The sequence below is a fragment of the Nansenia antarctica genome (assembly GCF_963989245.1).
Source record: "Nansenia antarctica genome assembly, chromosome: 1".
In the NCBI taxonomy this organism is placed as follows: Eukaryota; Metazoa; Chordata; class Actinopteri; order Argentiniformes; family Microstomatidae; genus Nansenia; species Nansenia antarctica.
Genome location: NC_137674.1, coordinates 55,153,377 through 55,180,007, shown reverse-complemented (window position 1 = coordinate 55,180,007; position 26,631 = coordinate 55,153,377). Strand labels below are relative to the sequence as shown.

At 41.1% G+C, this 26,631-nt stretch overlaps 1 protein-coding gene across 1 annotated transcript; it reads right to left on the bottom strand.

Annotated features, from left to right (window-relative positions):
* Positions 1-229: 229 nt before the first annotated feature.
* serpina10a (serpin peptidase inhibitor, clade A (alpha-1 antiproteinase, antitrypsin), member 10a) lies at positions 230-24,190 on the bottom strand. Its single transcript, XM_080543735.1, has 6 exons — positions 24,090-24,190; positions 11,901-12,207; positions 6,305-6,595; positions 5,723-5,996; positions 5,195-5,342; positions 230-2,175 (listed from the first exon to the last, which is right to left on the bottom strand). The coding sequence occupies exons 2-6, from the start codon at positions 12,187-12,189 to the stop codon at positions 1,990-1,992; spliced, it is 1,188 nt and encodes a 395-aa protein (XP_080399861.1). The 5' UTR covers positions 12,190-12,207; positions 24,090-24,190; the 3' UTR covers positions 230-1,989.
* Positions 24,191-26,631: the final 2,441 nt, after the last annotated feature.

The window sequence follows — 26,631 nt, the reverse complement described above, 5'->3', positions numbered from 1 at the left end:
AATGGCTTTGGGAAGGATTTGTCAAAAGTGTGCGTCCCCCCTGCTTCAGAAAAAAAGACTAAACATAATAAATGCTTACCATTGGCTTGCAGGGGAAGACTTCAGAACTCTTGTTGCGCAAATGGAAACAACAGACATCAATCCATCTCTGCCTTATTCCACGAATACTAACCGTACCATTTGTCGAAAAGAAGAAAGTAATTCCCAAAAAATATGTAACAGTATGTATTTTATTTGTATTTTATTTATTGGGCAAATTGTATTTCCTGTATTATAGCATGCTTTGCAAAGCCTCTCCTCTTTATGTTTTATATTTGACAGACAGGCTAAAAAGAAGCACTATGTATTTTTATGATTATATGATCTGCCACCTCTACAACACCTGTGATTGGTTTAGGAGATTCTCCATTCCACCAATGAGATTGTGCCTGGTGTTGCTAAACACCTGAGTGACCCGCCCAAACCAACCCTCACTACCCAATTAATAAACCTGTGTTGTACCGGTATATGTTTTCTGTTCTAATGAGCATTAACACAATTAGCATTTTTCTCTACAGCTTAGGTCAGTCACTTTTTGTATTAGTCTTTTTTACATTGGATCCTAGGGAACAATTTAGCTCCTAGGGAGCAATTTAGAAGTACAGCAGATAAAAGTATGTAAATGGTAGGTAATGTTTTCAGTTAAAACAACATACAGTACAGGCTCTAAACAGGTGGCTACAGAAGGGAGGATGCCAGAAAGCTGAAGGGCATTGCACAAAAAAACACATTAAGCTTAAAAAAAAACATTCATACATTTGTGTCATTTTATACCTGACCTTTAGCCAGTTTTCAGAAATGCTGACCATTTAATGTAGATACTTACGGCCCACTAAAATCTACACAGTGCTGCACTTCAGTGTCCAACAATGTTAGTGAAACTGAAAGGACAAAATACACAAGACAGTTACACAATTGTGCACCATAAACAACTACAGTGCCCTGCGTAATTAAGTAATGGGATAGTGAAGCTTATTTTCTTCTTTTGGCTCTACACTTGGATTAGAAATTAGGTTGAAGTATAGATTCTCAGCTCTTGTATGATGGTATTTGTGTACATATTGGTTTCACCAATCAGAAATGACAACACTTTTATGCATAGTCCCCCTATTTCAAGATAGCCAAAAGTGATAACAGACAATTGGCTTGACAGGTGTTTCTGGTTCTGTCACATCATGTGTGCAGGCATGAGAGAGCTCTCAATGTCTAGTATTAATTATAGACCAAAAAAGTGGACAGTTCGTGAGCTTAGAATTATAAGGTTCTATCTCCGTTTAGGGTAGTTCAGAGATATTGAGCGTCAACGTTTTTACATTCCATTATGTTTTGTGAGATGGAACCTTTGTATGTTATGAATTACTAACTTAAAAATGTCAACATTTTAAAAATAACACCACACAGGCATTAATAAACACCTAATGGATCAGATAAAAAACTCAATTTTGACAAAAATTGAGAGAGAACCTTATAATTCTAACGTCACGAGTTGTTGACTGACTGTCAATCTCCACATTTAAATCCTGTAAATCCTGAACATGCTTTTCATTTGCTGAAAAGGGGACTTCAGGAAAAATGTCCTCAGAACAAATAATAACTGAATATGGCTGCAGTGCAGGCCTGGCTGAGGATCACCAAAGAAGATATCCAGCGTCTGGTGGGGTCAATGGATCGCAGACTTCAGGCAGGTATTGCATGGAAAGTATTGTTGACCAAATACTAAACATGAGTGCTTAATTTGGACGTTCGATAAATCTGTCTGGTGGTCTAAAAAAGGGGACTATGTCTAAAATATATATATATTTCTGAATGATGAAACCAACATGTACATAAATATCCTTGAATAAAAGCTACAATTTTAATTCCACTTAAATTGTTTGTTTTCAAATCCAAACATTTGGACTGTAGAGACAAAATAAGAAACAAAATATATGTATCATTGTTACATTGCGGTCACTTCTTGGTTGGGTTGATCACCCTTCCCATGAAAAGGATGCTGCTGGTTTGCTCATGGTAGATGAGGAAGAGGAAGGGTCGGTTGATGGTAAGCCGAGGAGGGAGGCTGGCAGAGATGACAACAGGTGCGGTGGTTGATGCATTGCTTGTCTCGTCCACAGTGAGGGCCACCTTGTGCCGAACCTGAAACCAGGGATCAGTTAGTTAGACTAAAAGCATGATATTTTGGAATCGTACTTATGGTAGACTGATGAGAAATCTAATACAATTATTTGTAAGTTTTGTAAACCTCAGTATAACAAACCGATACTGCACTCATGTACTCATAAAACTACTCAGATACATCCGCTCCCGATACCACTTTACAGCAAGACAACGTAACCTCTCGTAGCAGTAGGCGGAGCAATGTCGGCAGTTTGGAGATATTTTAGGATAAGCGATGATGACGACAAAAGTAGAGCAGACTGCAAAATATGCTCTGCCAAATTAGGGTGTTCATTGATTAACATTTTTAATCAAATTAATCCCAATAATATTCTGTGATTAATCAGATGAATCATGATTACTCACAAGTTTAAAATACTAGTATTTACTTGTATTTTGGGGGGAGATAAAACAAAAACGTGGTGTTGGAATAAAGAAATGCATGACAAACTGGTTAGAGCAGGGGTTTGAAACCTTTACTATCAAAAGAGCCATTTTTGGCCCAAAAAAGAAATAAAAATCTGTCTGGAGCCACAAAACATATTTGAATCTTATAATGAAGGTAACACAGCCTATTAAGTCTAAATTAGCCTATCAACATTACTAGCAAGTGTAAATGAACATTCATTAAAATGTTTTAGGCCTGGCAAATGTATTTATACAACCGAATGCAAACTTATTGTGCTTTACAAAACATAAAACATAAAAACATGTGCAATAAAATAACTATTTTAAAAGTTAAACACTAGGACAGTGTAAAGGGGGTCTTGGGGGTTCTCCCCCAGTAGATGTAATTTCCTGTATTCTGGTGCCTTTTAACAGGTGGTTTAATACCTTTATCTGGCTATACTAGCATGAGAAAAAATACAGGTAATTTTGTAATTTCATCCAGAGGAAGTGAGCAAACCAAGAGATCGTCAGCCAGTCTACTCAACAGACTGTAGACTACAGCACCAAATTAAAACTAGCCTCCCTCCTTCTCTTTTCACTATTTTGCTAAAGTTAAACATTATGAAAAACAGACAGGCTTAAATACTCTCTCTACCAAGGACAGATTGACTCCTCGGCAGCTTAACCCATCTATCTTGACCACCCTCTGTCTGTGCCCTGGCGCCTAACCCCCAAGGTCTTTAAGATAACAACCTCCCGAATCTGTATGAAGAGCAGGCTGACCTGGAAGGAACAGAATGTGTGTGTCTGAGTGACCTGAGAATAGAGTATGTGTGTGTGTGTGGGTCCGTGTCATGTGTGTGTCTGAGTGACAGAAGCATAAATGTTGCTAGACAATCAGTAAGATCTAACATTGCGTACGTGCTTCCTTCTATAAATACCAACGCAGGTAAAATGAACGCAGGTGAATAAGGTTTGTATTAACGCCCTGTGATAGCGGCTCAATTATAGCGGCTGAATTAAGACAAGTGCTATAATATAGGGTAGGCGTTCGTCTGGAAGCGGGAGAGGGCAGAGAAGGGTGGCTTCTCGGTAAGTTGCATTTGTAACGTTTGATCATGACAACTAACCAGGCAAATGCTTATACTCAGTAGGCTACTCAAGTTGTAAAAGAAAATCAGGGGAGGTGGTGGATTTTATCATATGAGGACAATTTTAGCATCCCCTCAGCGTCAGTGACTTCAGTGTCAGTAACTTGGTAAGAATGTCATTGCATGTGTGCGTTCCCCCCTCGCACCTTGAAATAGCAGTAATACCACGTTCATTGATAAAATGACATAAAGTATGGAAAGAGGGATGGCCGTTTTAGAAGGGGGACGATTTTGACTGTTTTTATTTCCCCCCTCAACTCTGTTTCACTGTTGTTGTTTTTTATTGACCCCCCGGAAGTGAAATGGAATTCGCCTGAGTGGCTGGGGTACTGGTTTAACCTCTGGGTTAATGTGTACTGTAGACTAACTTGTCTCGTTTTTAGTTTCCCGACTCCACTGAACACTTCAGGGTATTGCTGTTGGAGTGTTTGCTTTGTCTCTGTGAAAGCAGCAATGTCGGCACCTATTCTCAGGACACCCAGTCGCATCGCTGTTTCTTTTCCCAGCAGTGGTTCACCTTTCCCCCTGATTACAATGAATTCTGCATGTTCAATTTTGTTTCCTATTTTTCATGCAAATTACATTTGAATCCCGGTTTTCTCCATACTAACTAGCTAAACTTGATTCTTTTAACTACTAACACATGTTGCTCCTCGTTGCCAATGTTGAATCTCTACTAGACTTTGCAGAATCTAATCTCAATAACTTGGACGACACATCGAACTTGCGGTCTCAAGCTGGGTGCACTTTATTAGAGAATGAACTCGCCTGAGGGGCATGGTAATCATAGACATGACAGGCACTGGGTGGTTAAGTAGCCTACTCGGTATCGGCAAGTACCCAAATGTACTTGTACTTGGTCTGAAAAAAAGTATCAGTGCATCCCTAGTTTTTATAATGTTAAAATAATATTTAAAATGTTAATTTTATCCATTAGCCCTCTAATTACAATTGCTTCATGTTTTTATTAAGGGATATTTTGGGGGGTCCACAAGTGTGTAGCCGAAACTAAGAAACCCAAGACCGTCTTTAGTAAAAGGCATATTCCTCTGTCTTCCCTTTCACTACAACAATTACTCCAAACAGTAGAATGTAACCACAGATGTACATACTATACGACATGCGAAAGAAGCCTGACAACACAGCCAGAGAATACATTTCAAGTCAACCTCCAGGGGCATCGCTCCCTCTCTCCTCCAGGGGCATCGCTCCCTCTCTCCTAATCACTCTTTACTTTCACATTCACTAACATTGAGTTGGATGAAGTGGCCACAGAACAACAGATACACAGTAACAGTAACAGACATCCAAGGATGCCCTGATGGAAATGCGCACACACACACACACACACACACACACACACACACACACACACACACACACACACACACACACACACACACACACACACACACACACACAAGTAGACAGACAGACACACTGACACACAAACTGACCTCAGAAAGCCTGATGCCCTTTTCTCCACCAATAGCAGACAGGTCAGCAACATCCTGGAAAACCTCACTGATCCCAAGGCCTGGGAGGAGCTTCTGAAGGGTGTAGGACTGCTCCAGCATAAATCTGGGCATTAGCACCTCCAGTTTCCTGTAAAGGATAGGAGGAGATGTACAGTGCCCTGTGTAAGTAATGGGACAGTGAAGCATTTTTTTTGTTTTGGGTCAGTACTCCAAACGTTTGGATTTGACTTTACTTACTCAGGGCACTGTACTTAAATATTTTGTGGATTTGCTTGAGCTTTCCTGGAGAGCCTTTTGGCGGGGGTTTACATTTTTCTGACAATTTCATTGGTTCCATTGTGCCAGGCAAGCTCAATCAAGCACATTACATAAACCAAGGTCTGGTATATTATTACAGGGTTGGGACATTGGTAGTGGATGTGCTGAGTGACCCACACACAGTTTGCGACTCAGTTAAAAAGCGTTACTTTTATTAAAAAGTCCATCCATTATCATGGTGCCACCTACGTCTTCTTCAGTTGCTTGAGCCAGACATGGAAGCGTTCAGCAGTGATCTCCTCGTCTATAGAGGTGGTGTCCACGTCTTCATCAGGCATGAGGACCAGCATGGCCACGCCTCCCGTCATTGCCAGCTTCAATACACCCAGCTTGAGGGAGCGGTCGTAGGCCAGGTAGTACTTGTCGGAGCAGAACATCATGGGGACCTGAACGGTCTGGTACTTAGACACGTAGAAGCGCTCGTCTTGGGTTTGGTCGGCGTTGAAGGGGAGGGCAAACTGACCTGGAGAGGGAGTGGATCGCAAAGCCGTTTAGAAGTAAGGATGTTGTATACAGTAATACTAGGGCTGCACAATATGGCCAAAATAGCGTATTGAGGTAAATTTGCTGTACTGCACACAGTTTCCCGCCACTCTGAAACTTGACACCACCACATCATTCTGTGCATGAGCACAGCTATTGGGTAGTGATTTCTATTGGTAAAGCAGTTCCTGGACCTTAGTAACTCTCTTTGGTTGAACTCTACAGGAGATCCCCATATTGCCCTATAAACTGCCTATAAACTGTCCAATGAGCCAACAACCTCCTCACCTTGAAAGAAGGCAGCAGTGATGAGCATCATCTGGGTTTGGGGGTCGATGGTGCTGACTACATCTGTCACCTTTTCCCCCGTCTCTCTTGTGGCAAACTCGTTTATGGTGTCCTTGGCGGCCTGTGTGGTGCCGTAGTCGAGGCTTTGAACAGTTCCACCATACTTGGTCTGGACCACCATTCTGTAGTCCGAGGCTACGCTGAACTGGTTCCCGGGGAAGATGCCAATAGCTTGGTTCAGACGGAACCCCCCGGTCGGGTTGACGCTATTTCTGAGAGTCTGGAAGAGTTCTAGAATAAAATAGAAATGGGTCATCCACTGTTGAAATGGAAATGTGTTTTTTTGTGATTCAATGTGGGTTTGTTTTATGATAATGCAACACAAACAACAGGGATGACAATTACAAGTGGCTATAGGTAAGAAAAGAGTTTGGTGCCTCCGCAGCCATTGTAAGGAAATAAAGGCTTAGAATATATAAAGCGGGGCTTTAGTGATTCTGACTGGTGTATTTGATTACTATTGCTCTGTATGGCATATTTTGCTTCAACTATGTAGTTAACTTTTGATAACAGAACTCAGCCTCTTTGTCTGTGAATGTGAAGTCATATGTAGGTTGTCGAAAATATTCATGATACGGACTGCTCTACATCCGATGATGAACCGTTACAAGCAGCTGGAGCGTCCCTCAGACCTCTTAAACCACCATCCAGTGGACAGAGACATAGTGGCCTCATTTATTATCTTGATGATGAGGTCCTAAGCCTATCCGTTCCTGAAACTTAGAGCGAGGGGTCAGTACCCAACAGAGACACTGAATCAGAGCTGGAGGAGATCCAATACTACGATTCGGATGAACAGGCCCTGGAAGGTGCAGTTGGGGGTTATAGCCCAGACTACAGAAATACTGCTGCATATGCCATTTGGCAGATGCCATTTTTTCTGGGTGCCCCATGGTTACAGAGATTGGGGAAATTGGGGCCATGGAACATATATGTTGAAAACATTTTAAATGTACAGACTTTTGAGAAAGGGCAGAAAGCACAGTGTGTGTTGAGCCTGAGACGGCGAGGCAAAACGTGAAATCTTGACACTAGAAGAGACTGATAGACACCACAAAAAATATATTTTGGCTCGACTGTATGGTGATACTACCCATGTTGCTGTATTGAGATCACAGTTTTATAGTTGTAGACAAGAGGGGAATCAGACCGATCCTCATCGGTCGCCATGTGACACGGACGGATACGGAAGGACGGATACGGAAGGACGGATACGGAAGTCGTAAGTCTCTTTGGATCTCTGCCTGTGCTGTTCTGCCTGCTGCCCTGCCTGGCCTGCTGCCTGGGTCTGCCGTCCTGCCTCTGCCCGCCTGTCTGCTGCTCTGCCTGCCACCATGCTCCTCCAAGCTCTCCCCCCCTGCCTGCTGCCAGCTCACCTCAGCCTCAGGTTCCTTCCTCCCCCTCTCCGCCCTCCTTCCATAACCGACATACGCTCTTGACACACACAGACACACACAAAGACACACAAAAAACAAGTGCACACACGGGACACTCTATAAATTGAATTGATCCATCTCACACACTGAATCGGTATTTTCGAACAATTAACTTCCCGCCCGCGCTGCTAATCACGTTCTCGCTCTGGGACTATGAGCAAACAGACCTCCGTCGGGAGAGTGTACCGGGTAAGGTGCACTCTCCACCGGCCGCGCCCAGTACGTGCTCCGGTACTCTGCCTAAACTGCATGAGCGTGTTGGCAATGACGACCGCGGAACAAACTTTATCTGCTCTCGCCTACATAGAGATGCTGAATCCCTTTTTCAACATAATTCTCTGCCGTACATTGATTGTTTTACTGCTTATTATATCAACACTGGCCCTGCTGCAAATGTTGCTCTCCCCAATACTGGTTTGATTACAAATGATCTCTGTTTTGATGATTTCTGTGCCCAAAAAAAACTGGGTCTCCTGCACATCAATGCAAGGAGTTTAATTCCTAAAATAGATCAGTTGTCAGTCTGGGTAAACGGTTCCAATCCTGAGGTACTAGTAATCACTGAGTCATGGTTAAGAAAGTAATTCCATTTACATAAATTATATTGCCTGCTCTGTTATAGACTCATCTATCCATCTCTACACTGATGACACAGTCCTTTATGCAGTTGGCCCCTCCCCAGACATAGTACTGTACTACTGGCATCACTTCAAGATAGCTTCCGCAAGGTCCAGCAGGCCTTCTCCTCCCTAAACCTCCTGCTTAACACCAGAAAGACCAAGGGCATGTGGTTCGGGAGGAAGGGCTCTGCTACACCCCCACCAGGCCCAGATATCACCACCCTTGATGGGGCTGTCCTAGACCAGGTCACTGAATACAAATATTTTGGTATCTGGCTAGACAGCACCCTATCCTCCTCACACCACATAAACAGGTTACAATCTAAGGTAAAATCTAAACTTGGTTTTCTGCATAGAATGCGTTCCACCTTCACTCACTGCTAAACTAACTCTTGTCCAAATGACAATCCTCCCCATGTTAGACTATGGGGATGTCGTATATAGGACAGCATACAAGGGCGCACTCCAAAAGCTGAATGTTCTCTACCACTCTGCTATCCGGTTTGCCACTAATGCCCCTTTCAAAACACACCACTGCACTCTATACTCCTCTCTCAACTGGCCATCCCTGCACACCCGCAATATCCACTGGCTCATGCTCATCTACAAAACCGTCCTTGGTCTGTCCCACCCCTACCTGTGTCACTTGCTGCAAATTACATCTGCTACCCACAACACCCGGTCTGCTCACCATATTCTCCTAAAAATTCCCAAAACAAACATTGCACAAGGTAAATCTTCATTCAGGGCTGCTGCAGCCAACGACTGGAACAATTTACAGAAATCACTCAAACTGGACACTCTCATTTACAAATCAGCTTTTACGGACTCTATCATGGACATTCTCACTGACACATGCAACTGTTTTTCAACCCTCTAGTGTTTTTCCAAACCCTCCCTGTTGGCTGCTTACTGTCTGTCCCATGCATGCCTGTTGAATTTCTGTGTCTGTCCACATTTGCATACTGTATGTATTGCACATTTTTTCATTCTGTTAGTGTGCTTTCTGTCGTGCTTAATGTTGTGTGGGTGTATGTGGATGTGTGACGCTGTCCTTTTAACTTGATGTTGTGACTGTAAGTGGAGGAGGTGTGGAGATGTATGTGGCCGATGCAGTGGCCGATGCCTAGCTGCCTGGCAGTGAGTCATCCAAACCCCCCAACCCACCCTACTCGACCATCTTGGTCTGCTCTGAAACAGGAGATCCAGAAGGAGATACTGGAGGAAGTAATGGGGCATATGTCTGAAATGACCAAGACCCTGCTCTATGAAATACGGGAGGAGACCTGGAGGGGGAACCAACGAGCCTGTGCACCCCCCACCCCCCCCCCCGCCACCAGGAACCAATGGGATGTGCAGGGCCAGCCGATCTGCATCCGCTGTGGGCTCACAGGACACATCAGCCGCTATTGCCCTCCTAAGGAACAGGGTTTTTAGGACAACCGGCCACTGCGGGCCAAGTGACTGAAAGCCCCCGACCCGACCCGACCCCCCCACCCAACAAACAGGTCTGCCCTGACCCGTTACAAATGTCTTACCTTTGCACATAAGTAGGGTTGGGTATCGTTTGGGTTTTTATCCGATACCAGTGCCAAACCGATACTATTAAAACGGTGTCTTATCAATAAAAACATTACCCTGTACTCTGAAGATCCACCATCTGATCCATTATTATTGATCACTTCAAATCTTCCAGCCTAAGCATCTGGAACTGGGTTTCCGTTAACCGGGAATTACCGGTCTTTGTCCGGTAAAACTTGGTGAAGTCCGACAAATTGAAAAGTCGTCGGACATATTGTCCGGTGAAAATAATTCCTTTTGAATACAATTCGCTAAAGCTGGCTGGGTGCGTTCGTAAACACGCTCTGGAAATCCGATCAGCACTCGCGGAACGCCTCTCGTCCAATCGAACGACTCGGTCGCTCTGTGACATCGAAGCCAGCGTGCGCTCCGGCGCTCTCAGAGCGTGTTTACGAACGCACCCCTAGAAGTTTCCAGCCAGCTAGCTGAAGCTGCTACACACACCAGAGCCATGGCGACCGAACGGCATACTATAAAAGTGACATTGTTTTACTCATTACTCATACGTTTGTTGTCATTCGGCGGTGCTAATAGTCGCTTTCTTTTTTAATTTATTTTATTTATTTTATTTTAGCAGTTTCCCCGAAAGTTAAGTGTTTGTTTTTATATCACTATTTGCACTTCTGGTTAGATGCTAAACTGCATTTTGTTGTCTGGTACTTGTACTCTGCAATGACAATAAAGTTGAATCTCACCTAATCTAATCTAATCTAATCTAAAATAATCTAAAATAATCCCATCACTATTACTCCCTATTTTCATCAGTGTTTCAATCCTTGAATCTGTGATGGAAATCAAGCAAAGCCACTTCAAGTCTCCCCACCACTGACAGCGCTGGGTGTGCCTTTCCTTACACTCTCGGTTATTCCCTGTGGATTTAAAAAACGGTGTTTTGGTTTCTATAATGTGGTCTATTCTCAGTGTTGACGAGCAGCTCAGGGGGCTTTGAGATGGCTAACAGCTAATTAAAGGAGTAATTCCACTCAAAAGGGTAGAAGTAAGCTGACTGTCTGTCTGTCTGTCTGTCTGTCTCTCTGTCAGTGTGCTGGACTACCTATGACTTCCATGGTACCTGGGAACGCGTTGTCGGAGAGAAACGCCCTCTGTACAAAGGACCTACTGACCAAAATCCCTGTTCCCCGTAGCCTACATGCTTGCACTGTTACTGTTCAATAAAATGTTATACATCTAGACATTGTGGTATTTCTTTATATACGTATCCCAGACTGCCTATCAATTGTTTCTCAATAAACAGTTATGTTCTTCCCATTGTCATACTCCCGAGCTAAACGAAATGCCTTCCCAACCAGCGAGACTTATAGAAATGACGTTGTTTTATTGATTTTTAAAAAAAGGGTAAAACTGTAAAGAGAAAATAGAAAACTCACATTAATCCCAAACAATTTAACAAACTTCAGTTAACGTAATGTGGAGTCCGTTCATTGATCGATGCTGTCTGTTCAGTTCCCAGTGAGGCGCCCGTTCAGCGCTGGACCCGTTCAGCGCTGGATTTGACGCATGGCATAGCGCGCATGCGTCAAATCATGTTATATTATTATATATTATATAGCTCGCATCTAATCGTATCGGATGAGAAATAGACATTAAATGGCATATATAGGCCGCTACACAACAGTAATCACCGCGACAAACAGCTATATTAGATTTGGAGAAAAAAAATATATGATTTTGAAAAAATGTTTTTATTATATTTTAATATGATGACCGGAATATATCACGTTTGTCCGGTAAATCGAATTCTTCCCGGACACGATGTCCGACGGCAAATTTTTCTAACGGAAACCCTGATCTGGAATACTAATTTCGGTAACCCTCCAGCTAGTCGATGACCCCTCTGTTATTGGCGCGCCTCTCTAACCTCTAGTCTGGGCTCACTACCTGGAATTCGCAAGTGGTCCAGAGACTTCAACCCCAGGCCTTGGAGGAGCCCGTCCTGCGTGGTTCCATTGGCTCCGGTCATCAGAGCAGCCAGGCTCAGAGACATGGTATACGGGGACAACAGGACATTGTCGTCAGAGGTGCTAGCGATGGTGCGGTACAGCCGGGCGGCAAAGTCAGCATTCCTCGTACTAAGATCCTGGATGTCAGCGGCACTGGGGTCCTGTGCCGCCAGGGGTGTGGCCAGGAGCATGGAGCACACCAGGAGAGGAAGAACCTGAGATGTCATGGTTCCACGTCCTTTTCTCTGGAAAACAATAGAGACTTTTTGAGTATCCTCGACAAGTTATGGCTTTAAGATGTATTCAAAGTTTGTGAAGAATTATCAAAAGCAGCACTCAAGTCTAATAAAACAGATACACCAACACCAATGCTCAGTTAGGTGTAAGAGAAAATTATTATATGCAATAAGACATTTTTCTACATTTAAGATTCAAACTTCACAACAGTAAATTGAATGTCTAGAGCAAGCTATAGAAACGGATTTCCTGTTGTAAGCACACAATGAAACCTGTTTTCTCTACTTGTCCTCCTGTGCCATACATTTGAATGCAATTACCCTTTTGTATTCCATAGTCTGTCTTTGACCCTAGAAACTCAAAACAATGCTGAGTCACACCAGAGTGATTGCCCTGCGTTGTTCACTCTAGGGCCACCACTCCTCACCTTTGTTATACTGTAAGGAAGGGAGGGACAGATTCCCCCCCAACCTTCATCCCCATCATCTTCCTCAATGTACAAATCCACACCCCTTGTAAATGATTGGCCTAGACCTCACCTGAGGGCGGACTTGTTTATGAAGGGACCTGAGGGCATACTGAAATGTAATGAATGATCGACACTTTGCGAGAAACTTTTACCAATCATATGCGTCTGACGAACCTGTAAACTTTCTCCTTCTATAGAGGAAAACATTAAATATCTTTTTCTTATGCATCTTGAAACGAAACAGGCTGCCTTTCTTTAATTTGCTCTAACAGAGGGCATTGATGTTTCAGTGCTATGAAATGAAAGGAAACCTGATTGGTAATTGTCTAGAACAGTGGTCTTCAACCGGGGGTCCGCAGAGGTACTGCAGGGGGTCCGCCAATTGCTGTCATAATAATTGACAACTTTCACCAAAATAATCAGTGAGAATTAAAAAATATAACAAAAATGATATTGAGTAAGGTACAAGCATTAATAGGCAATAATAAGCTACTTTTGACAAAAACAATTTACAAAATAAATGATGCCCATGATTCTAGAGTCTAACATAACGTCAGCTGGAGAAAAAAAACCTACCTTGCTTCCTGAAGCTAAAAGTTTCATTGTTGAAAAAAAATAATAATAATAATAGAAAATATAAGCCTCATCAAGAACAACAACAACAACAAAAACAATAATAATAATAACCAATCATAATTATGCATGAACGTTTTATCAATCATAAACACATATAGGCTAATAACCCAGTATATAAATAGGTTAATATGGTGAAATAAAAGGTGAATGAAGTAAATATAGAAGTTATTATAGGCGTATATATATTACATGTGGGGGTCCCTGTTCTGTTTGTCTCTCATCCAAGGGGTCCTTGGGTTAAAAAAGGTTGAAGACCCCTGGTCTAGAATATTGTTGTTGCTAAGAAAGTCATTAAAAGGAGTAATCTGCGATTGTTACCTACATTTCTGGACTTAAATTAATGATATATAGCCATTGATTCTTGATGAACATAACTTAGAAATTACAGTTTGAGCATGTGATCTTCATCGTTGGATGCAGATGAAATCAATATGCGCATGATAAACATTGCAATGAAATGCTTACTTGCAAGCTACTTCTCAACAGTGCAGTGAAATATCACTGACTCTGGAGGCCTCAGACGAGACCTATCGAAATCAAAAACAAGGAACCAACTGAATGTAGATATTGGTGAGAGTAAGAAAAAACTGAAGGAGCTTCAAATCAGTAGATACCAGAAACCAAGAAACCATCAGAGGCAAGCTTGTGACTACAGTCAGGTGTCTTGAGAGAAAGACGGTCCTTGCATCCAGTGCAACTGTCAAAAGGATGAAAGACCTAGAAAGAGGCTGTCTCATAAGCCTCTCATAGAGAATATCTTGGAGGGAATGCAGATCAAGAACCCAATGACAAAAACTGAATAGCACGGTTTCACAGGCAGCCGTCCATCAAACTGAAGGCAGTTTACAGCATTTAGCTGAGTCAGAGAACACACGACACACTGAAACACTGGTGAGTAGGGTGGGGCGATGTTTACATCGCTTTAGAAAATATCTCAATGATATCTTTTTGGCTGGTGTTGTAAATAGTCTGCTACCCTTGTAGTTATGCTCATTTCTGGGGTTTTAAGCACTTTTACAGACTATTTTCTTCAACAGAACAATATCATGGAAATGCTCCAAATATCACAATATGCTGCAAATATCACAATATTTGTAACCCTACTGACAAGAGTATGCTGCATGAGGTTCAATGGCAGTAAGCTATTACATCTTCCCCTTTTATTAGTCTTTGATTGTATGTAAGTTAACAATTATTTCTCTTAACACAAAGCAAAAACACAAAACATCTAGGCTACTTATAACTAATATACCAAAATATAGGAGTCCTCTGAAGAGAGGTGGGTGGTGGTGAGCTCAAATAATAATGATAATAGTAGTAATAAATTGACAACTAGAATTCCTCTCTCTTTTTCCTTGTGCTAGGGCACACATGTCAATTACAAGGCCCGTGGACCACATGGCCCGTGGCGACGTTTAAATAAATGCCAATAAATTCGGACAAACATTTTAATGTGGCCGGTGCGGTGGTGTTTAAATTGACATCCGTGACAATACAACATTGAAACGCAGGAGGCGCTACCACGCTCCACTCTCACGCTTTTATCAGAGAATTAATGAAGGCCAAATGTACTACCTAGGCTACCATATAAACAACGTAAATTAATCTACCGTTCCAAAAGTAACTAGCATAAACAATGAGCAAAAAGGTGAAGGTTGTGTTTGAATTCTTTGACTTTTTGTTGAACTAAAAAGCACAATGCCTATTTTGCTTAGACTTGGCGTATTGTTGTATTCAAGTTTCCAAAGTAAGCCATACAAACGAGATACGACTTGTTGAATTGACTATTTCGACCTTATTTGTTGTTTTATTAAAGACAATAGTACTGTGATGCAAATGTGTTTTGTTATTTTATTTTTTTAATTGTTACGCATTTCATAAATGCTATTTTGCTTTATCAATCAATGCTGGTAACAAAGACGGCATTTGTTATTTTGTTACAGACAAAGGTAGGCTACTGTGATGCAAATGTAAGTGTGCAGTTATTATTTTATACAAAAACATTCTTCAGCACTTGATAAATACTATTTTGTTTTGCCGGTAAGAATTACCCACAAACATGGAAAAAGCATAATATTTGATGGTTATTTGATAATATCTGTGCATCCATGCAATATTTTTTTATTTAATACAGTTACTAGCCTACTTATATTTCTTCGATATCATTGTACTAAATGTCTGGCCTCAGATTTTATTCACAAACCTCAGCCTGGCCCTCAGTAAATTTCCCCCTGTGCTAGGGGATTGACCTTGGAACTTTCAACGGGGAATGATTAGGGATGCACGATATTATCGGCCCGATATTGGGAAATTAATGTTATTAGATATTTATCGGTTTTATTAAATTTTAGCCGATATAGAGCCGATAATATGAAGCCGGAAATATTTCCGGTTCCGGTTGTCGCGCTCATGATGCTGCGCCTGCGTACAGCCATGCAGTCAATTAACGGTAAGCTAAGGTAAATAGATAGCCAATGTTAGCTAGTGCTAATGTTCACCATCTCTGTAGTCTGCTCTAAAATACGCAATCAAACAGTGCAGGCAACCCATGCTGTTCTGTGAATGAGACGAGACTGATGGCTTTCTACTGCCAAATCATATTATTACAGCAAACATGTCGGTAGTTTGGCATCTGTTCTCTGAAAAACAAGGAGAGGCTCATTCCGACATTGACTTCTGTTTTCATTTTCACGATTTCAAAATAAAAGCGCGAGCTAAGCGTTGTTAAAAATGAATGACACATCACTAGTCAACTAACACAGCTTGTTTTGGGAGCCTGCTAAGTTGACAATGTAAAGTAGTGTTCTAGTTAACTAGGTAACAATGTAAAGTAGTGTTCTAGTTAAATAGGTAACAATGTAAAGTAGTGTTCTAGTTAACTAGGTAACAATGAAAAGTAGTGTTCTAGTTAAATAGGTAACAATGTAAAGTAGTGTTATAGTTAACTAGGTAACAATGTAAAGTAGTGTTCTAGTTAACTAGGTAACAATGAAAAGTAGTGTTATAGTTAACTAGGTAGCAGTGGGGATTACTCACCCAATCCATGCATTGCAATAGTTTGGCTTGACTAGCGAGTGTGATGTGATTTTCAACAATGTTGAAATGTATTTCCTTTCTTTTAATAAATTAACATTTGAAGAGTCAGAAGTGTTCTCTTTGTTGTGTTAACAATAGTGATGTAAGTTAGATTTGGTGAGATCACTATGGAATATTAAATCATCAATCTTTGCTCACTACATAGCCTTTCTTACCTTCAGGTGTGCATGAACTACAGGTTATCAACTGTGAAATTATATCTGTTCTCATATCGGTTATCATATCGGTTATCGGCCACGAGAAGCGGGTAAACATCGGTTATCGGTATCGGTTGGAAAAAATGCATATCGTGCCTCCCTAGGAATGATATTAGCCATTGATTTTGAAGTATAGCCTATATCTTTGAAAGGCCTCATAAGCTAAATTCAACTGTCTATAAATATAATCTTGTTTTACTCCATTGTTTGTAAACATGTGTAAACAAACCCTTTATAGCTTCAAAACATGGTTAAAACAAACATTTTCATGGACAGTCCTTCTATGGATCATTCAGATGTTTAACAAAATATGTGGTGGGGAGACCGCTTTTCTGTTGTTTAATCTCAGATTGGCCCTTTAAAATCCATAAAATTTTACCCATGCACAGATACATGGTAAGCATAAGCTGTTGTAACTTTATAGGTAAAGGCTGGTACACACATAAGGATTTTATCTGAGACAGACCCCACACATGAAGATGAAAAATCATGGATTGAACCGCCTTGATGGTATTGTGTGTGGTGTGCGCCGATATTCCCATTTCAGCACACCCCATACATAAAGATTATCGTTACGACAGTCTAGACTCTCTAGTCTCGTTCCCCAAGCCAAAAATCTCACGTGATCTAACGTAGTACCCTGACTGACCTGTACGAGGCAGCCATGTGCGACAGGGCAAAATAAGTGTCGGGAGAAATTGACTCCACACCTCACACCACATAATAATCTTGTAGGATAATCTTTAGAGCCATCCGATAATCGGGCATTTGCTGTCCTTGGTCGGAAGGGGGAAAATCGGCCCAAAATCTGCGTGATTATCTTTATGTGTGTAGCCTACCAGGCTTTACATTTATTCTTATCATATGATTGATTGACTGATTAATATGTTACACAATTGATTGACAGTTAAAAGAGTTATTATTTATCGTTAAGATAGTTAAAAAGAAGTAGCCTACATTTCTGTTGTATTAGCTAAGAATGGGTTGCTGCAGGTTCTAGAATGCCTTGTAGAAAGATGTCATATAAATTGACAGTTTGTTGTTTTTGAGAAATGCGAATTGTACATTGAATTGAAAGTTAATATCTAATAGCTCATTTTGTAGAAAAGAAAGTGATCAGAAGTGTATGTCCGCAGAATTTGTATATAAAGAACCTTTCGCTTGATATCACCAGTCCTAGCCATCCTTTCAGAAGGTAAAAATACTACAGTTTTTCCCAATTGCTAAAACACAAAAGCCAATTCTCTAAACCAAATGACCAGGGGCCGATTCCACGAAGCTTGATTATCTTCTAATCCGCGATAAAGTTCTAATCTGCGATAATTTTATCTTGCGTTCGGGTCCATCAATGTGGCTCAAATAATTCGCTGTTTGGTTGCTATGCAACATAGCCTCCCGAGTTATTCTGGTCGCGAGCAGGCTAAGAGGCTGGCTAAAGTAATGTGTGAGTCAAAATTGTCTCACAGGCGGAAACTATATCCCGAACGACAGTTCCATCAAGTGTCTTTTAGGAAATATTAGTTCCCACTTTTTACGAGATAGATAGATAGATAGTTTGACTGTGTGATAGATAGATAATTTGATCATTTGAAAGTGTGATCGATCGATAGATAGATAACCTGATATTTTGAAAGTGTGATGGATAGATAGATCGATAGATAAATAAATTAAAAAGTGTAAAAAATTAAATTAAATAAATAGGTATGTCTATTAACTTGCATTGCTTTTGACACAGCGGTCTGGCTGGCGCAGTGGTTAAGGCAACCAGCTAGAGTTCCGAAGGTTGCGAGTTCGAGACTTGAATAAGTTTTTTTTTTGTGTTTTTTTATTTAACCGAAGATTTCATGCAAAGGCTTCAAACACCATTGTAATCGTGTAAGTTCTTGTAAATTAGCCTGCACCATAATTTTATAGCCTACATACTTTTTTAGATTAGATTTTAGATTAGATTCAGACAACGAAATGCAGTAAAAAGTGTGTCTGAAGAAGGATTTGAACCACCGATTTAAAATGACGAATAAATACTATAGCAGCGGTCGATACCACTAGGCCATTGTGACGATATGACGGCTTGTAGCCTGCTGCGTATATCACCACAGTAGTAAATATTCATTTATTAAAATATGAACATATAACAATACTGGGGCTAGTATGACCTACGCATTTAATCGGTCAGCAATTTCTTGCCAAACCATTTCCCTCGCCTTGTTAATTGCGGCAGTATTGCACTATTTTACATCTTATTTTTCCGTCTTCATAAAGATCAATAATTCGGAATGCTGCACAAATGTAGGACCCCTGCAGAGTGGAGTATCTTCATTTCGACAGATCGACTCTTCGGGGCTCTTTATGTCTGCGTGCACGCGCCCATATCGAGGATTTCTAAGCCGGTGTTCTGTGAACACTCATGACACAAGCCTGATCCTCGTTCGAGGAATCACCTGAGGCTTGAATTCCAATCCCGAGTTGCCTGATCGCCTGATTTATTTCAAACGCCGATATACTAATCCACTTTAGTGGAACGGCCCCCAGTTCTCTAAACACATTTAATAAAACTAGCTCCCATTTGCCAAAACCATAAACACATTTGACATGAAGACACAATTCACAAAACACAATCCTCCTTTTCTCATAAATCTAAACACATTTTGTCTTGCTAAAACACAAGTTGCAAAAAACTCTGCTCAAATTCTCAAATTAAAGCTTGTGATGCAAAATGCTTGCCACAGTCAGCAACATTTGAACACAATGAACACACCTAGCTTCATTCATTAAACATAACGACTCAAAATGTAAGACACTTGTTGCAAATGATTGTGGTGTGTGTGTGTGTGTGTGATATAGTTCCATAAATAAACATCACACCCTGAACATTGTTTTCAGTGAGTATTGTTGTGTGTAATGGATCCTCTGTAGTGTTTGCATTGAGTTGTGATACAGTACAGTAGTGTACATGTTACGGTACATGTGGGAATACATGTACCGTGTATGTGGTATAGTTCCACAAATAAATAAATAAACATCACACCCTGAACATTGTTTTCAGTGAGTATTGTTGTGTGTAATGGATCCTCTGTAGTGTTTGCATTGAGTTGTGATACAGTACAGTAGTGTACATGTTACGGTACATGTGGGAATACATGTACCGTGTATGTGGTATAGTTCCATAAATAAATAAATAAACATCACACCCTGAACATTGTTTTCAGTGAGTATTGTTGTGTGTAATGGATCCTCTGTAGTGTTTGCATTGAGTTGTGATACAGTACAGTAGTGTACATGTTACGGTACATGTGGGAATACGGTACATGTGGGAAAACTAGGGTTAGGGTTAGGTGCTAGGGTGCTAGGGTGCTAGGGTTAAGGTTAGGGTTAGGATTAGGGGCAGTGGCGTAGCGCAAAATCGCGGGGCCCCCCCGCAAGGTGGCGGCGGGGGCCCTTTCGCAACGGAGTAAAAAAAAAAAAAGCCGATGCGTTATTGACGTTGCGAAATTTCGCAATATGCACTCTACATTCTAAATGCTTGACTTAGCAAAAGGTACAAACAAGTGAGAGCAATAGCCTATAACTAAAACCAAATGGTAGACTACACTACATCAGTAGAATGTATTATAAGTAGAATAGTACAAGCTTTATTTCTTTTAACAAAGTGTGGTGTGCACAGCAGTGTGATATCTGTAAACATATCTGTAGACTCTCCGCTAAGGGTTGCCAGATGGGATTGAGAATTTCCAACCTAACCAATCTAAAAACTTAAACTAAATCCACCAAAAACCAGCCCATCTGGCAACCCTGTCTCCGGTGCATCAGAGTCTACTTGTTGTGTAAAATTGGCCAGGGTTAGTCAAATCCTTTGTTGGACATCTCGTATATTGGTATATTGTGGCATTTCTTTACTGTTTGCCATCTGGTCTAGGAATACCCAGGGAGACGCAGACAGCAGAAGTAGATTAGAATAGTAGAATAGAAAAAAGAAACAGCTATATATAGCCTAACCATGCTGAATTACAGTATGTACCTGTATGATGCACTGACAGCCTGTGACTGTGAACCTGGCCGGACCCTGCCCTTCTGCCTGAGTTTGAGTATGATGCTGCCCAAATAAATGTTATTGTTTAGTGCTGTACGCTTTCGTGGTATTATATTGTGTGAATTATCATCTGTATGTTGTTTTTCTTTCACTCGACTAACCGCCGAGATAATACTTGAGACATGTACTTCCGTAAACATACATTTTTTATTTGATTTTTTTACAATATCGGACCGACAGTCCCACATATAGCGGCTATAATGTCCGAATAGAGAATCTACCACCACCTAAAGAATGCTTATTGTACTTTGTATTGTATTTTCGCTTGCTCATTTTCCTTGTGTCTCTCTGCCTACGTGTGACGTCAAAGTCATGTTGCTATTGGATACGGCTAACTATGTATATATTTTTTAATATAGGCCTATATATTAAAATTAAGGTTGACACAATGAAGGGCCACTTATTTTCTTTATTTTATATTTTTTTAAATTATTAAAAAAATAAAAATAAAAATTGGATCCAATGTTAGGGGGCCCCCTAGTGGCTGGGGCCCCCCCGCGGTGCGTCGCTTGCGGGCCCGTCCGCTACGCCACTGATTAGGGGTAGGGTTAAGGTTAGGGTTAGGGTTAGACATGCCAGCATGTACCAAGTCACCCTAGCACCTAACCCTAACCCTAGTTTTCCCACATGTACCGTATTCCCACATGTACCGTAACATACATACTGTATTTTCTGTAGATTTACATACTGTTCATATGAAACACACAAATCTATGAATGCTGAATACTCTACAGTGATATATTCTGAGAACAGATACTGTAAGGTTTCTTAAAATGTGCTTTGGCAGTTGTGAAAAAAAAGAACATTCTCACACACTGAACATTGTGTTTTCAGTTGTTTTGTTGTAGTCTGTAATGATGTTTATAGTGTTTACATTTTTGCAGGTGTTTTGCAGCTGTTTTGGTGTGAAAGTTTGAGTTTTGAAGAGAGAAGGTGTGGTTTTGGTTATGTAGCTTTAGAAAAGTGTGTTGTGTTTAGAGTTTTGGGAAAATGGAGGAAAGTTTTGTGAAATGTGTTTTAGCAATTGAGAAAAACTGTATAAGCAGAATGTATCAGAGAAAATGGCATATTGTGGTCATAAAAGCATGGTTTACTGTTTTCTGCCTTGTAATTCTTACTTGATGGAGACAAAAAGAGCACTCTGTAGGGCAGATGACATCACACTGTATAGCAGAGACAAAATGCAAGTGTACTTTTGGTTTTATCTATTGTCTATGTCTAATTAGAAACCCTGCATGCCCTAGTTTGTGGTGGGATGAAAGGTGAACTATGTTGTGTATCAGAGTACACTGGGAACATCCCAGAAGATATTGATAATCATTCCATACTGCAGATGCTCTAACTCGGACTACAGGGGACAACCTCAGAGGAATTGCCCTTTCATTTGACATTTCTTGAGTAAGCCAGCATGGGACCTGGGGGGTATTTCACATACATTGATAACATCAGCGATTAGTTGAAAAAGTATTGATCTTGATTAGTACCAGAATTGTAGGCAGAACGATCGCAACGATTCTAACCCTAACGAATTACTAAACCGAGGGAACAAATTACTAAACCGAGGGAACGGATTCACACATCAAATATTTTTTTCTACCCTGTGACCCCAGGGGCGCTCCGTATGATTGTGATTTAAGACTCAACTGATTCAAATAATCCAATTCCGGCTTGTCTCGTCAATGATAACTCAGTTCACGCTTAAATGCTGGCTTTTGGCGCGCGCACGGAGTAATAAGCAGCCCAGAACAGTCGAATTGTCGAAAAGAAGATAGGCCTACTATGATTGGAAAATGACTGCTTAGCGCTCTGCTTTCGTCTTTATAAAGACAAAATATAACAAGTAAAGAAGGGCTGCTGCAATTAACGAGGCAAGGGAAATGGCTTGGCAAAAAATTGCTGACAGATCAAATGCATACGTCATATTTCCATAAAATGCGTACGTCATTTTATTTAAATTTTTTAATAAATGAAAATTCACTATTGTGGTTGTGGTATAGCTGCTGCAGTCAGATAATAGAGTTATTTTAAGACGGGGGTTTGAATCCCGCTTCTGACATACACTTTTTAGTGCATTTCGTTGTCTAATGCTTGTATCATCACCGCTTCTGACATACACTTTTTATTGCATTTCGTTGTCTAATGCTTGTACTCTGCAATAACAATCAAGTTTAATCTAATCTAAAAATGTATGTTTAAAATGATGGTGTAGGCTAATTTACGAGAACTGACATAACTACAATGGTGTTCGAAGCCTTTCTGAGTAGTAGGCTAATGATGATGTTCTAAGTTCTAGTATTGTAACTGGCCCCTGGATTTGGCATAGATTATTATTTCTTATGATTACTGATGGATAGATGATTCACTTACTTAGACAGATGTATTTATTGTAAATAGATTTGCATGAAGGCTCTGTTAAATGACCAAAAAATAAACATTCAATTAAAGTCAACCACAGTCTCCCAAGGCAAGGCTCGAACCAGCAGCCTTCTGATTGCTACCTGGCTGCCTTGACCCCTGTGCCAAACACACCGCTCTGCTGTTTCCAATGCAAGCTGATACACATACCTGTAGGCCCATGATCATGTACTGTACATTTCTCATTTAAAACGTTGGGGTACTCAACATTTCCGGGTTCACATTGCTGGCAAGTAGACTAATAAGTAGCCATGGTAACTCAACAGCGATTTCTTTCAGCCAGATTCAGGGAACTGAACTCGGAATGAAATTATCGCGAATTATCAAAACAAACCTGGATTTTCCTTTATCGCGTTGATGGAATACCACCCTGGTCCCATGTAGTCTATTTGGAGTTCTGACTTTCAAAGTTCGCATCATTGCTAGACTGAATAATAGATGTTGAATAGCCCGGCCTATGTGTCTAAAGCGACTGTGACGGGGAAATGTGCTTCTCACCAAACAGGTTAGGGGGTGAACCATTGGATAGGAAAGAGGGAGATCGCCTTTGATAAGGCCCAACTTGCGCAATAAATAAAGATAGCCTTGTTGCCTATATTGAACAATCAAATTTAAAATCATGCAATTCATACCCCTTTTAAATGTCAAATGGTTCATTGATGGTCATAGCCAATGTCTTGGAGAAGGGAGTGGCATAATATTATCAGAATCAGCTATTATTGTTCAATCTTTCAAGAATAATCATGTTCCGTAATCAGGTAAATGTACAGTATAGGCTAGCTGTAAAGAGAGGGATGAGCACATTGTTTTTGTAAGACATCCGATCGACTGCGCAAATATTAAGGACGGTGATGCCGCGTTATTATTTCAGTATCTCATTGCGTAGGCTAGTGTTTTAAAGCCATCATCACAGCCGTCACAATATTCGCCGGAGATGCTACAACAAACAGCTCACATAATATAACTTGACCTCAATGAAATACTTACTTCAAGCGATAGTTATCAGGCCAAACAACGTTTCATGAATTACAACACTGGATCGCAGCTTCTCGTCTCACCCAGAATAACGGAGGGATGGAGCGACTGGGACGGGAGCGTGTTTACATCTGGGTTCCCCGCCCACGTACTTCCGGTCAATGTAATTGCATGTAAATGAGGATTTCTTAAAAATAAGATCGCTGAAGTTAAACTTTATTTAGCATTTAAACATGATAAATAGGAATCAAGGAACCTCAAACAATATGCTTAATAAATATATATATATATATATATCAATCATCACTATATTTGGACTCCAAATATAGTTGATGATTGATATATATATTTATTAATATATTGAGATATATATTTATCTCCAAATTTTGGAGATATATCATGAGAGGCGCTCTTACGTGTGCAAATAGGAGCACTGAGAGTGGGACGGTGGAGAGAGACGCTCAAGGATCAGAACAAATAAGATACCAATGATTTCATATAACATAGTTAATATAACATATTCTCAACAGCCATAGATCCTTGTCCTTCATTGACCACCTGATGTTTAATTTGATTGACACTCACAGGCAATGAAGGAGACACTCTAATCTTCTTGATCAAGTCATGGAAATCCAGACAGAGGAGTAGGAAGTTCCTAAGAAGAATCTACTGCAGGTGACGTGACAGACAGGTGACGTGACAGACATACATATCAATTGTTTAAAATATAATGTGTATTTCTCACAGCCAAGTTCTCTAGAGTCAATGAGGTTGTCATCCAGTAACATTTTGCACATCCATTTTACTCTGACCCACAAACTCAATGTGCTATTCTATGTAGAAAGACTTCGATGGGTTTATTTAAGAGATTGTTATCAGTTCAGTTGTCATGTTTGTGTTCTCGGATAGGCCAAAGCTAATAGTGCTTTATTTGAGCAAGAAGTAGATCTGCCCTCTACTCACTATTCAAGTTTTGAGACAGGTCAGTGTTATTTACTGTGAACTGTATAATTAAAGCCCAATAGTCCTTGGGACTAGCCTACCCTAAACCATAACCCCAACCATAACCCTTAACTCACCCTAACCTCAACTCTTACCATAACTGTTTAAATTCCCAACTTCATTGTACATGTAATGATCCCATGAGGTGGAATCATCAGAAAACATGGTGTACATTTTCATAACTATGCTGATGATGCTCCGCTGTACATATCAGTATTGCCTGATAATTCACATGCATTCTGACTTAAGCTTTGAGCCTCACATCAAATCTATCACTAGAAATGCTTTTTATCATCTACGGAATATTGCAAAAGTTAGACATTTTCTCCAGCAAGCGGATGTAGAAGTGTTAACGCATGCTTTTGTTATTACCCTTTGGACTATTGTAACGGTCTCCTTTCTGGTCTTCCGAAGAAAGCTATTGGCCAGCTGCAATTAGTCCAAAATGCAGCAGCGAGAGTTTTAACCAAAACAAGGAGAAGAGCTCATATAACTCCTATTTTAGAGACTCTGTCTCTACCTGTCTACCTTTTAAGTTCAGAATAGATTTCAAGATCCTTCTGCTTGTATATAAAGCTCAGCACAGCAGGCACAGCACCAGAATATCTGAAAGACCTTTTGCTAGCATATCAGCCCAATAGAGCTCTCAGGTCTTCTGACACTGGTTTTCTCTGTGTACCGTAGTAACGTGTCTGTTACTGGGGTGGCTGCGTCTCAGGAGGCAGAGCCGGCATCTAATGATTACAAGGTCGGCGGTTCGATCCTCGGCTGGCCACATGTCGAGGTGCCCCTGGGCAAGACACTGAAGCCTGAATTTCTCCCAATGAGCGGGCCGGCCCCCTTGCAGGGTAGCTTGCCGCCATTGGTGTGTGAATGTGTGAATGAGAGGCCGTTGTAAAGCACTTTGGAATAAGGCGCTATAAAAGTCAGTCTGTTTAGTTTGTGTCATTGCCCTGTTCTCCCAGGGTGAGGGTAGCAGCCTACTATAGTAGTAGTAGTGGTAGTTACCGTAGTAATGTGCCTGTTTGGTCCTGCAGAGAAGAACGAGAAGAAGCCTCAGAAGTCATACCTGATCCACGCCGGCCTGGAGCCCCTCACCTTCACCAACATGTTACCCAGCTGGGAGCGCAGGGAGGACATCGCTGAGATCACCGAAAGGGTGTGCCTCACACACACACATATATACACGCACACAGACATATCAATGGGACCACACATTGACCATATAAAGATTTTATATTTGAGGTGGATGCAGGAGCAGCAGTGAATGAGACTGAAATGTGTGTGCGTGTGTGGTCAGGAGGCGGAGGTGTGTAACCAGATCATCCTGGTGGAGGACATGTTGGCCCGGCTGTGCCAGAACACCTTCCCCCTGGAGGAGCTGCTGGCCCGCCCGCTACCCGAGGGCTTCAACCCCCTCCGCCTGGAGTTCGACCCATCAGAACCAGACTTTGAGGTGAGGCCCCCGGTTGTAACATTCCATTGGAATGCAAAAACATTACATGGAATTGTAAAATTCCAGAACGGAATGTCTTTGTAGTTGAGTTAAGTT